The sequence below is a fragment of the Haliotis asinina genome, chromosome 3, assembly GCF_037392515.1.
Source record: "Haliotis asinina isolate JCU_RB_2024 chromosome 3, JCU_Hal_asi_v2, whole genome shotgun sequence".
NCBI classification, from domain to species: Eukaryota; Metazoa; Mollusca; class Gastropoda; order Lepetellida; family Haliotidae; genus Haliotis; species Haliotis asinina.
In genome coordinates, this window is record NC_090282.1 from 54,198,913 (window position 1) to 54,213,582 (window position 14,670).

The 14,670-nt window shown below is 38.7% G+C and overlaps 1 protein-coding gene across 2 annotated transcripts in view; it reads left to right on the plus strand.

Annotated features, from left to right (window-relative positions):
• Positions 1-3,588: 3,588 nt before the first annotated feature.
• The window catches only part of LOC137278169 (centlein-like), a 115,887-nt gene continuing 104,805 nt past the window's right edge, over positions 3,589-14,670 (plus strand). Inside the window, exons 1-3 of one of the 2 annotated variants that reach the window (XM_067810352.1) lie at positions 3,589-3,742; positions 8,934-9,029; positions 12,265-12,329. In XM_067810352.1, coding sequence (XP_067666453.1) covers positions 8,984-9,029; positions 12,265-12,329 — 111 coding nt within the window. In that variant the 5' untranslated portion in view covers positions 3,589-3,742; positions 8,934-8,983. The remainder of the gene's footprint in view (positions 3,743-8,933; positions 9,030-12,264; positions 12,330-14,670) is intronic. The other variant, XM_067810351.1, reaches the window with a different exon arrangement.

Below are 14,670 nucleotides of genomic sequence, written 5' to 3' on the forward strand. Positions count from 1 at the left end.
TCATACCCGTGTCTTGGGCGTGACAAGCACTGGGCTACTAGAACATTAGTCATTATTATTTACAGATCGTCACCATATAGCTAAAATATTGCTGAGTGTAACGTAAAATGACACTCGCTCGCTCTGTAACCTGTGTACATAGACTTCTCATCCCAGTCTCTGTAACCTGTGAACACAGACTACGCATCCCAGTCTCTGTAAGCTATATGTATAGATTACACATCCCAGTCTCTGCAACCTGTGTACACAGATTACACATCCCAGTCTCTGTTACCGTTACGTGCAGACTACACATCCCAGTCTCTGTAACCTATATGTATAGATTACACATCCCAGTCTCTGTAACCTGTGTACAAAGACTACTCATCCCAGTCTCTGTAACCTGTGAACAGACTACGCATCCCAGTCTCTATAACCTGTATGTACATACTACACATCCCAGTCTCTGCAACCTATATGTACAGACTACACATCCCAGTCTCTGTAACCTGTACACAGACTACTCATCCCAGTCTCTGTAACCTGTGAACACAGACTACGCATCCCAGTCTCTTTAACCTGTATGTACATACTACACATCCCAGCCTCTGCAACCTATATGTACAGACTACACATCCCAGTCTCTGTAACCTGTATGTACAGACTACATATCCCAGTCTCTGCAACCTATATGTACAGACTACACATCCCAGTCTCTGCAACCTATATGTACAGACTACACATCCCAGTCTCTGCAACCTATATGTACAGACTACACATCCCAGTCTCTGTAACCTGTACACAGACTACTCATCCCAGTCTCTGTAACCTGTGAACACAGACTACGCATCCCAGTCTCTTTAACCTGTATGTACATACTACACATCCCAGCCTCTGCAACCTATATGTACAGACTACACATCCCAGTCTCTGTAACCTGTATGTACAGACTACATATCCTAGTCTCTGTAACCTGTGAATACAGACTACATATCTCAGTCTCTTTAACCTGTGTGTACAGACTACAGATCCCACTCTCTGTAACATGTATTCACAGACTACACATCCTTGTCTCTATGACATGTCAGTACAGGCTACATGCAATATTAAGAAAAAAGATTTGTCAGCCGTGACTGGATAAAGTGTCACAAGGTTTGCATTTGGTTTGTTTTCTCTTAGCCTTGTCATCTACTTTACTCACAGCTGCATACCCTGACAAATATGAATTACCACCACATTGGGTAATATTATTAACAATCAGTCTTTGTTTCAATAAATAATTAAAGTGTATTGGACAAAATCAATAAACAATTAGCACTTATTGTTACCATATCAAGCTTATAACTGTGTGTATAGTTGCTGATGACAATCAGTGAGTCTCCATGCTGATGAGTAGTTACAGCTTATTGCATTATGGACAAATTGTCATAAACTGTCACTTGCTGCCATGATCAAAATATATTTGAATTGCATAAGAATGTGTTTTGAAAAGCAAAATCCTTTTCAACATTAAGACACAATGCATTATTTATATGGTGTAATGAGCTCTGTCATAGGGTGTCCCAAGTGTTGGTGAGTGACAGCTGGATTGATTACCCTTCAAGCAACAAGATGTCTATGCATTAGCATTGATGACAATAACATGATAATGCCGTCAGGATAAAAGCATAAAAAAATGAACAAATTCTTTTGACATTGATTCAGTTTAAATAAACCATTTTTTTGGCAACTAAGCCCGTTTTGTTTGACTTATCTCTGTTGTACTGGGGTGATGTAGCTTTTAAATGATAGAAAAGAATACTCAATCAAATTTTGTCTTGAACTCCTTTCTGTTTTATCCTTGTCTTTTTCACATTAAGAATTATTTTCATTAGACTCTTAAGTGCAATGACCCTCAAAAGGAAAAGAAAATTGATGCAAATAGAGTTGCTTCAGCTTGTATATAAAAGTATATATTCTATTTTGGGATTAGCAAGGTCAAATGCCAAATAACTGTTTAAAAACTGGAGGGGAGTCAAGGCAATATGTCTGACTTGCAAAACATATCAGTTACAAAAGGGTTAATCCCATTTTCAGCTAAGAAACTTTTTTTAAAAAAAGCTATGCCTCTGAACCAAAATAATCAATATGAGTGAAGTGGTACATCCATACTGGAGATAGTTAACAAATATGATTAATGCCTGTAATTACATTAGGTAGGAAGCCTTTACAAGAGTGTCCTCTAGGTGGGGAGGCACCGGCAGAGCTGAGTGATCCTCCTGTCCCAGGAGCTCAGTAGCCGGTCATGTCCCCCATACAGTCGTATCAGTAATACCACTGGCCTGCATAAAGTTTTCTAACTCATCACGCAAGCCCAACATTGATCTTACTTGTGACAGCAGTTTGTCTGTGCTATTACTGTATCCAGTAGTCCATAAAGTTGGCAAGTTCTAGGTGTCGCCTAGCTCCCTTCTACTGTAAGCAAGCAGTGTGAGAGATGTCCTATGGAATGGTACCAGTATGAGGGCAGCATAGACCTATCCCACGACTAGCAGAGCATGGGCCCACTTGGTTGTCACATGAGATGCCAGCCAATGACATTCCGATAGCAGGCAATCTCACTCCTTGCCGATCAATACCAAGCCACTTCAGTCAAAGACAGATGGCACTTTAATTCCATATGGTTATGCTAATGCCAGTGTCTTTCATTAAAATTTCCTTTGTGAAGCAATCTCGGCCTAATTAATTCCTGAGACACACAGCATGACAAATCATCCCCTACCCCAGGGATGTGCCCTCAGCTGATCAAATGAGCATAGGCATGTGGGGGTTGGGTAGGACGAGGAGGGACTGGGGAGACAAGCACATGATCAGAGAGAATGTGACACAAGTAAGGGAGACCCTACCAACACCGGCCCATATTGATTTCAACATCTGCAAATGTCATGATGTTTGGATCATCGCGATCATTTTGACAGTGCCACCACATGCACGTCGCTTTCGAGAATGTAACAAGTTACAATGAGGACGAATATTGACCGACAACTCAACGAGTTCCCGCCACGGAACCCTGGTCTCCTATTTCAGGCCAAAATTTATTATAAGTGCATATTCATTCTGAATTATTAACATTTAAAAGGAGGAGACCAAAAGTTGACGAATCTGAGACTCGTCTGCTAGGAATTGTCATCACGCCGATCGATAGGCCGGCGGAGGCAATCAAAGATACGTCGTCTGCTAGATATAATCGAATAAATAATGCACTTTTTAACGCTATTAGAATATAACGTGTTGATTAATGATTTGGAATACATAGTTTACGTGTTACTGCATCAAAATATGAGGTGTTGGACAACGGTCAACATACAGTTTCAAATCGTAAGGCCAAATGAAATCCAATACCATGCTTAAAATTAGTTTAACTCACCGCCGCCATCTTGTCGGTGCCAGCCTTACGAGAAATGACATTTACGACATTAAAATATTGATCTGTAATTATTGCACCATACTTTTCATGATATATATACAAATACATAATTCATTCTTCGCACAATCATATAAATAGAAAGTTTATTTATTGGTTGTAGTTGTTGCGACAATGGGTCACATGGTGTAAACAAACCGGAAACCGTCTCAGCGGCGGATTTACAGTTGATCACCAAACTTGGCGAGTGCAGTGATATGAAAGTATCACCCAAATGCAAGTGTGGATTACATTTCTACTTGGTGACGACATTAACTGAACTCTTCCATTTGGTGTATGTTATAACGAGAAAATGATGAGGTAGCTGCAAGTGATAACCCGATTTTTTCAAATAGTGTCAGCTAATATGACAACAAACATGTCCTGTCAAGTTTTTCAGCTATAAACATGTTGCATGAACTCTCTGCTTACTTACTAAAGATTAAGTTGTCTGCCGGAATGCACAAACTTGAAGTGATCAAACACTGACAAACAAGCCGTATATACTAATACTTGGGGGTCAAATATTTGATACCCAGTTATACTTATTTAGTTAGAAGCATAATCGGAAAAGAAGGAATTTATACCCTCCAATTTCTGAACGTTTCATTCGGTGAGGCATGATTATCGGAAAGACTTCCGCCCCTATACCCACCTTAAAAATTTATTCTCGCCAAATCATATGTCACCAGAATATATATTTCTTATCTGTTAAGGATAAGATTTGTCATGTTTCTTCCATTGTATCTGAACATACTGAAAGGCATATCCAACTTCTAGAAATACCTCTCAAAGAAATACTTGCTCATTGTTTGAATTATGGAGGGATATGGGCTGAGGTCTTGCCTGATTGACTTTGGTCAGCTTATATAGACTCAATTACATTAATTTTGGAAACCTACAGGGACTCAGAAATACTGATGTCCCAGTGATAATTAATTACACCCATTATGTATTTGCCATTTTTGTTTTGTGCTTCTCATACAGCCGTATGCTGTTCTACTAATATTTAATGGACTGTAAATCTCAAAGTAAGCTGATAAATGAATCTGCTTAGATTTGTATTGTTGATATGCACGGACGTCATTCTTACAAATCAAACAAATTAGGTATTAAAGACTACAGAATACTGGATTCCTTCAGCCATGTTTGAAAGCAAGTGAGTTTACTTTTGGTTAGGGTAAGATTTAGGGTTAAGTTTAAGGTTAGTTTAAGGTAAGGTTTGGAGTAAGGGTGAGGTGGCGAGTGGTCCTGTGCGTAGTGCTCATGTCACAAATCAGTTAAGCACCATCAAACTCAGACAGTCATTGGATGGCCGTGTTTGGTAGTTTGACTCCTGAGAGTTTCTAGAATGTCGGTCCTGCCCCACAATGAAGCACATGTGGTCTCAAATTAGGCAAGTGAGTTTGTTAAAAAATTCACCCAGCAGAAAATGGGTACCCAGTGCGATAAAGTCATGTGACTATAACCTAGCGCCTAACAGGCAGCTTGGGTTATCTGGGGTAATAATGATGATCAATATGTTATGCACTTAGAGCATGTCCCTTTGTGATGTGGATGAGGGGCCATATAAGTACTCTAGAGAAGGTTTAGTGTTAGGGTTAGGGTAACATGACACTAAACAATATGGTTGGTAGGTATCCGGTATTCTGTGGGTGTACCACATTTTAACTAAGATTGAAAAAGACACACATAGAAACATGGAAATGTTTTTTCAAATGAGCAAAGTTCCGTGATAATGTACAGCAACCTCACCAGTGACATCCACAGGGGACACATTTCATCAGACATGTAATATTTTGCATTACTTTGGAAACAGAAAACAGCATTTGCTTAAGATAGCATTTTTTTGTGTGTTGTGGACAAGCCGCTTAGATACTCCTAAATGTCATCAAGGTAGTTAAGAGATAATTAGCTCTTACTGGCTAAAAGACGAAATAACAATTACTGAGGATGGAACTCATACATATTTATTGTGAAAATCAAGAATCCTGTATTTACAACAGTAAAGAATACAGTGACAAAAGTGACACCTTCTATATCTAACTCCTAACATCTATGATTCATTTTTTACCTTCTTCAGTATTATGCAAAACATGGCACAATGTAAATATTGGCTAAAACTTCATAAAATAAAATAATGTTGCATAAAAATTATAAATATATAGGTAGTCTACAATAGGGAGTATACTGTCTTATTGTTTTTTTCATAGTTTCCTATGCTGTAAATCTGTTAAATGTTTAATGCAAATTATTACACAGTGTATATCATCAGCTGTTTTTTTTTTCAAGTTTCACATTCACCCCCTACTTTGTGTAAAATAATAATAGGTAATTTTTGTGATTGGGTGGTCAGACTCACTGATTGTGATGATTGATGCTCATGCTGTCGATCACTGGATTATCTGGTCTAGACTCCATTATTTACAGACCGCCACCATTTAGCTGGACTATTGCTGAGAGTGGAATTAAACAACAAACAAACCAAACAAATCAACTATGCTTTGCAGTAAAATATTTCTTGCTTTTTTGTTTCTGAAACTTCTAAGTTTGTTGAAACCACTGAAATGATTAGGCACCAGGATAGGAGAGATGAAACCTGTTAATTTCATGACTAAAATTCCACAAATGTTATCCTGAAACTTCCAGGCAATGTCTGTTTTAAAAATATGCTAGGCACATAAATAAACTGTGCATACAAAATTTTAAATCTAAATTTATCAAACATCTGTAGACACATAAGGATATAATTAAATTTTAATTGTGTTCATTAAAATTCTGGCAATCTGATTTGTTAACTGGGAACATTTCTTTTGAGTTCATTTCCCAATGAATCTGAAAAAAATAAGCCACGCCCACCAAACCGGACTACTTTCGGACCTGATGAATGTCGGGAAATACCTTTACACAGCGAGGGAATTCCTTTGCACTCGGGTACCTTATTGAACTTTGGGTAAACATTGAAGTGATACATTGTGATTAACATAAACAAACAACTCAAAATTATCCGTGAACGTTAATAACGTTGCAACGTCTCGACAAAAGCATGGTCACGTTGGAACATCGGTTCATGGCATCGCAATCCCAGTCACATCACACACTCTTTCTACTTGCGCAAATACTACAATCTCAGTTCCACTAACTTCATATCATCGGGCTTTATTTCCAATTCTCACTTTTCAAACTGTCTCTTTCAGTTCGCAGGTAGTAATTCAAACGTTTGAACTTAAAACTTTGCCGATACCGGGACGCGTCACGTTGAGTTGTTCCACCCTGATTCGCCGACCGATGTTAGCTTGGTTGACTGACGGCTGTTTGGGGGTGCTGTATGCTGATTGATTGGCTAATTGTTTGGGAGGCGTGTCATTTTATGTAAATGAGTCACCTGAGTCATGTCACCGAATTCTTACACCGAAAATGTTAATCGGTGGTAACAAAGACATCTGTTTTGATGAATGTGATTATGTTTAAAGAAAATATTGTTGAAAGGGTATAGTATTTGTTGCTGAATTTAATTATAAGGATTGACTGTGTATTTCTTTCATTGAATTATGAAACTAAAAACCAATGTGCCAACTTTTGTAAGAATCCGCTACGCGGATTCATACAGTTTGCACATTGGTTTTTAGTTTCATACATCAATGCAACGAAAGAAATACACAGTCAGTCCTTAATTAAACTCAGAGTATAGTGAGTATCCAACATTCATGAAAGTGCCATTTTCACTGACATCAGTGGTTTCGGCCTTGAGACGTACAATACATTGTTACATGTGCATTCCGGGAAAGAAAAACAGAGCAAATGAAGGTCACACAATACTGTTACTTTGGAAAGCTCAACCCCTTGTGATCGTTCAAAAAATTCCACGGCTATTAAAACGCTAACTTAGCCAAGGCTAACTTCTGCACAACATCATGAGGCCATTGGGATGGTCCATGGGGAATGTGTCAATGACAAGTGGCAGCACATTTCTACTGCCACCGGAACACCATTTCCACACTTCTGAGATGCTACCAGAACACAAATGACATCATCGATCAGCCACGTTCTGAATGTCCACGTGTAACAACGCCAAAACAGGACAGATAGATAAGGGTGACCCATCTTCGCCACAGGTTTCATACTGCAGTGATGACTGCCTGGACCATCCCAGGACTTAACCGTATTCACCCCAACACAGTTTGACAACGTTTACATCATCACAGGATCAGACCATGACGTCCTGCCGTACGATCTATCCTCACACAACATCATCAACAAGCTCGCCGAATGTGGTGCCAAAATAATGCCCACAGACCCTTGTTTTTGTTGAGAAATGTTGTTTTTACTGATGAGTCCAGGTTTAACATTATCATAGTGATGGACATCAGCATGCCTACAGACATGTGGGAGAATGTTATGCCTGTGTCTTGGAGAGGAATCACTGAGGGATGATTTGGGGTGGAATAACAGCACACCAGTGAATTCTTTTGGTGATTGTTCAGGGCAACTTAACTTGTGTGGGCTACAGGGATTAGATTCTTCAACCTGTGGCAATTCCTTTTTTGTAAAGTCATGACCCTGGGTTAACATTTTAAAACAGGACAATGCCTGCCCTCATTCGGCAAGGGTCTCTATGGATTTCTTGCAATACCACAACATTGACTTACTGCCTGAGTCTGCAAATTCACTAGATCTCTACCCGATAGAGCATGTTTTTGACGTCTACACCATCTTCCTCATCCGCCAGATAACAGCCTTGACCTTGCGACAGAACTTGAGAGAATCTGGTGTGGCATCCAACAAGCCTTCCTTGCACATTTGATAGACTCTATGCATCATTGATTCACTGCTGTTCTCAGTGCCAATGGTGGACATACCTGTTATTGAACTTGTGACATGGTCGTTTGACCCATCACACTTGTGGACTTTTGACGTCATTGTGACTGACTTTACAGTTGAAGATCTCCAGACTTGTTATAGTCTCATGAACCCTCGATTAAAGTTTATATGTACCTCTGACATTGTTATCGTATTTATCAACTGGGATAATATTTTGCCAATGCACAGTTTCTTTATGTTGTTATTATATTTTGGAGAACTCTGCACTGAACTGTGTGAACACCCATCCCAGTGAGTCACACCTGCTTGATGTTCCTTAGTTCACTGTGTCTTTGACACCTACTTCTTGTTCTGTCATGGCAGTTTGGCATATTAAACACATGCCCATCAGCAAGCAGACAATTGATATTTGATTAACTGAAGCAGATTTATCAATTGTAATAATATCATTTGCCCATGTTGGTGAATCTTTTATAAGAGGACAGCTCTGATCAAGGAGTAATGTAATTAACAAATAAATATCCTTTGGTTTTTAAAAGGAAAATGTGAGCGTGTGACTGTGAATGTATGTAGTTCATCTTGTGGGTGTCATTAGAAAATTGTCATAATTCATATATCATAGTGCATTAACAAAAGACATGTCCTTGTCTTTGGTGTTCCGTAAACAATGGTTTATTTGTGTTTCTTGCAGATAAAAATCATTTCTTACAACTGCCTGGCAACTGATGGAATTGGATTTTGATGTCCAACATGTCCACTATTTCGCTAGAATTTGACTGCAAGAAAGGTAGGTCACACAAAATAATTACAATATTCATCTAGCCTCTCTTATAATATTTGAGTCACCTGTAGTACATTGTCAACTCTTTTAATACGTTATGATACGGCTGAAATTTATGGTGGTTCATTTCTGCTTGCTGACAGTGACTGTATGTCCTTTATGTCCAGTAAATATCTTTCAACATTCCATTGATATTCACTGCTTCACTATTTGTACATAGTCTATAAGTATGTCAGTTCCAGTCTGTATCCTTCAACCAACTATGGATAAAGACTAGACTCCAAAACATGTTTAACAAGGGAAAAAGTTAATATCCAAGCAAAATCTTTGACTCATCTACATAGCTGTCAGACCTGAAGCATCAATGGCTTTCATTAACAGAAAAATCCACAACAACATCATGTTGATGTAAACATGGTCATCAGGGTCTCAAACTGTTCAGTGTGTATGGATTTAAGGGGTCCTGGAGAGTGGTGTGTGTTGGATGGGTGACCTCCAGACTTACTTGCGGGGCCCGTTTGTTCAAAACTCAGTTATCCTCTAACCATTTGGTTAAACCTCTTAACCAGCCGTTAAAGTTACAAAGTGTTAAAAGCGTTTCTCAAAACCCGCTTACCTTTAACCAGCCATTATCTTAGCGTTTAAGTTAACACACCTATGGACCGCCGCTAAATAGTGGCTGTTTACATTGGCAAGATGGTGTTGGTCATTCAACCGAACACCACGTTCATGGTGCCTTTAGGAATCAAGGACAAGAGAATGTTTATAGAGCTCACAATTTAAACATTCAAGACTAATCGGATAGTGAACTGCATGTGCATTGCAGCTTTGGAAGAAAGTCCATCGAGTATTTGATGGACACTTTAAGAGACAATCGTAACCATACATTAACATTTAATTTATGGCTTTCTTAGCCCTAAGAGAGCCTCGTAAATCTGAGTGCCACAGAGACATATATATCCTTCCCCTTCAATCCCCTTTTTGAAGTCCAATAAAATTCTAAATCTATACCGCATACAAATATACTTCATGGTGTCATTCTGTTGGAATTTCACTGTTTCTTGATACCATCCACTATTATCTGAGACAAAGTTGAAGTGCTTTAAATAACCTTTCAAAATAGACTTCACCATAAATGTTGCCATTTTTGACACAATATGAAATTATCATTCCCAACATTATTTGCTGTTTGTCTTGAAATGTGAAAATGGGATAATTACTGAGAGTATTGAATTTCAAAAATAGCGTGTTAATGATCACTGATGTCAGGTTTTCAAGAAATCACTAATGATAATTCTGAAATTTTTACGATGAACACAGAATTGGTTGGGATGTTTTCAAAAATACACTTACACGAATGGTGAAGTGCACTTTATCAAAAATTGGATACTGTTTCTGAAATATGTTTGGCAGAGGCTGGTATCGAGATGCCAATTACATCACATATATACCATATTCATCCACAAGTAGATAACTGAATGCCCCATACATTTTAGAATCAAATTACAAATGGTCTTATTTACGAACTGTCCAGATAAAATGTAACGAAAGATAATAGGAGTAAAAACGAACATTGTTCTTGAAAGGCTGTGCTTGTTTGAAAAGTAAACCAAGAAAAAGTCAAATTTTACAGTTTGTTGCATTTACTGAAATTTTCCAACATCCAGCCATCTATACATCGCTTGTAATGGCTCAATACCTTTAGAATGTGCAGAGCAAGATTATAGTAACAAGAAATGGGAAATTAAGAATTTATACAATGCAATGATTTGATAATTCATAAGAAATTGTCACAGTTTCCGTACAGCGTGATGCCATGACTGACACAAAATAATTCCATCCTATCATTCCAATTACACTTTCAGTTTTATTATGTAAGTTTTGCACATCGTTCAGATATTTTTTTATGAAACTATTTTCATTGTCTACATTTAGCACTGGTCAACATTATATCATACATGGATACAGGGTATGTGTCTTTATATTCCCTGAAAGGTTTTCATTGTTTAAATAATATTTACATTATTATGTGTAGTACACCATATTTCAAACCTTTACACATGTGTTAGAAGGTCACATAAAGCCAAAACTGCAACATGCACTTTAGTTGTGATGTACAATATTAAATACTTAGGGACTAATATTTCAGTTATATATGAACAGACTGACAAGAGTTAAAAAATAACCAAGTTTTAAACAACTCGCCTAGTCCGGCCCAGCCAACAAGGTGTCCTGGATAGTGATGTGTAGTGTGTGTGGGATATGTGACCTCCAGACCTCTCTCAGGTGTCCTGGATAGTGGTGTGTGGGATATGTGACCACCAGACCTCTCTCAGGTGTCCTGGATAGTGATGTATTGTGTGTTGGATGGGTGACCACCAGATCTCTCTCAGGTGTCCTGGATAGTGATGTATTGTGCATGTTTGGATGTGTGACCACCAGACCTCTCTCAGGTGTCCTGGATAGTGGTGTGTGGGATATGTGACCACCAGACCTCTCTCAGGTGTCCTGGATAGAGGTGTATTGTGTGTGTTGGATGTGTGACCACCAGATCTCTCTCAGGTGTCCTGGATAGTGGTGTATTGTGTATGTTTGGATGTGTGACCACCAGACCTCTCTCAGGTGTCCTGGATAGTGATGTATTGTGTGTTGGATGGGTGACCACCAGATCTCTCTCAGGTGTCCTGGATAGTGATGTATTGTGCATGTTGTATGGGTGACTACCAGACCTCTCTCAGGTGTCCTGGATAGTGGTGTGTTGGATGTGTGACCACCAGACCTCTCTCAAGTGTCCTGGATAGTGGTGTATTGTGTGTGTTCGGATGTGTGACAGCCAGACTAAATTTCACGTGTCCTGGATAGTGAGTGGTATATGATGTTTGCTTGGATGGGTGACCTCCAGACCTCTCTCTGATGTCCTGGATAGTGGTGTGTGGTTGGATGTGTGACCTCAAGATCTCTTTCTGTTGTCTTGGATAGTGGCATGTGGAGTGTGTTTAAATGGATGGCCCCTGCGCATTCTCTTAGGATAATGTTTCTGTGCTATTTGCTTAAGAATGGTAGCTCATCACATGGACTGTAAGTTGCTTAAAATACATTGACTTAGGTTTAGATAATTGAACCCATGAATTGCAGTCAACAAGCCAATAACCACATCCTAGAGCATATGCAACTACATTGCTAACCCTAGTATTACTTGTAATAATGGTGATACCTTGTGTATGTGTAAGTCTACTTTCAGATGCTGATGTGAGTCAGTTGCTGGCCCAAAACAAGAGTCTTGCCTCAGAGCTGAAGCAGTGTCAGGTAAGCATGATGCTTACATTCGTCTGTATCATTTTATTTACATTTGCCTGGAAAGTAAACCAGATGCTTATGTTTCTCTGGCCATTAACCAAGATGATTAGATTTGGATAAAAATAAAAAGTAACCATAATGCTTACATTTGGCTGAACAATAAACAAGATGCTTACATGTGCTGATAAGTAAAGTAGATGTTACCTTTGTGATGCCATCATATATCTTACTAGATGATCATAAGTGTAACTGTGTAATGTGAATGACGGATTACTTGTTTCTTAATTTGGTGCTATGACATGTTCTGTTTGTAAAAATTAATGTGATAAATACCGTGGACTCTGTCAAAACTGACACCACTTGGGGCCAAATAAAAATGCCGGTTTTGACAAAGTTGAGGTATAGGCAGTTTGTCTCATGACGCCGACGCACAACGGAAGTCGTACTGTCTCATTAGCATTAACAACATGTTTCAATATGGAACACATTCAAATAATAACAAGGTTGTTCACACTGTAAAAAAGTCACTGATTTTGCTTTGTATTTTCTGTGCCGATGCCTCGAGAGCAATGTCCTCTGCTGCACTTTCCAAGTTCTGCACATGATGTAGAAGTCGTACTTCCTGGCTAGATGCGAAGTGTTTAATCTGAGTGCACATGCTGGTTTTTACGGATTTGTTTTCATAACCATTTGTTCGTAGGGACTGAAAAACAATGCAGATATATGGAGTAGACAGAAGCCGATGTATACATATGTTTCTATATGATAATTAAGTGCATTTCTGCCGGGACTGAAACTTTGTGCCGTTGTAGACAGAATGCCGATGTTTACAGAGGCCGATATTGCCAGAGTCCACTGTATATATGATTTTCAAGGAACTCATTTGGACCTTACACTTAAAATGGGTGTGAATGCTGTCTCAGTCTTGGTGCTTTATGGCTGGAGTAATGCTGGTGTGCTGTAAAACTCAACTCAACCCCAACAACATCTCCACATTACATTGTCATGAACTTGTTAGTAACTTTGTGTCACCAGCTTTGTGTCAATGCTCCTGACACAATAAATAACTTGTGTGGGTGTAAAATATCAAGATGCTTTCTTTATGTATTGGTGACATTAATCTTTTTCTTAAAATTTACCCCTTAGTTAATTTGTTCAATCAGAAGATGCTGCATGGTTACACCATACATTAAACATTAGCCCATGTTGACATTCACACAGGCAGTAGGGTAACCTGGTGGTTAAGCATTCTCAAGTCATGCAGAGGACCCAGATTCACAGACACACACAGACCATCACAGACAGACTCGCACTCACTCACTCACTCACTCACTCACTCACTCACTCACTCACTCACTCACTCACTCACTCACTCACTCACTCACTCACTCACTCACATATTAATAATAACAAATTTCATCTTCTCCACTGACAAGGTCTCAGATTGTCAGCCTTGTCAGTATAATCCGATCATACTTAAATAATTAAATTTTTATTGTGTTCATTAAAATACTGGCAATCTGATTGGTTAACTGGGAACATTTTTTTTATTTCATTTCCCAATGAATCTAAAAAAATAAGCCATGCCAACCAAACCGGACTACTTTCGGCCTGAGGAATGACAGGGAATACCTTTACAGAGCGAGGGAATTCCTTTGCACTCAGGTAGCTAAATGAATAAATATTGAAGTGGTACATTGTGGTTAACATAAACAAACAACTCAAAATTTTTCGTGAAAGTTAATAACGTTGTAACGCCTCGACAACAGCATGTGCACGTTGGAACATCAGTTCATGGTATCGCAATCCCAGTCACATCACAACCTGCTGCCACTAACAACTTCATGTCATCGGGGTTCATTTCTAATTCTGACTTTTCAATCTGTGTCTTTCAGTTTGCTGGTAAGAATTCAAATGTTTGAACTTGAAACTTTGCCGTTACCGGAACGCGTCATGTTGTGCTGTTCCGCTCTGATTTGCCACCTGATGTTAGCTTGGTTGATTGACAGCTGTCAAAAAATCAGTGTGCAAACTTTTGTAAGAATCAGCTACGCTCTTACAAAAGTTTGCACACTGATTTTTAGTTTCATACCTCAATGCAACCAAAGAAATACACAGTCAATCCTTATAATTAAATTCAACAACAAATACTATAGGTTTCCAACAATACTGTATCCTTAGGCATCCTATGAAAGAATTTTGCCTGTTTTGTGGTAAAACCAAGAGGGACATTAGCATGCTATGAAATGGAAACAAGCTTCATATTCAGTTTTTCCAACAACGGTTTTAAGTCAGTTATCAACAAACACATGACATGTCTGTTTACATGGTATGAGAGCAAATTGCTTAT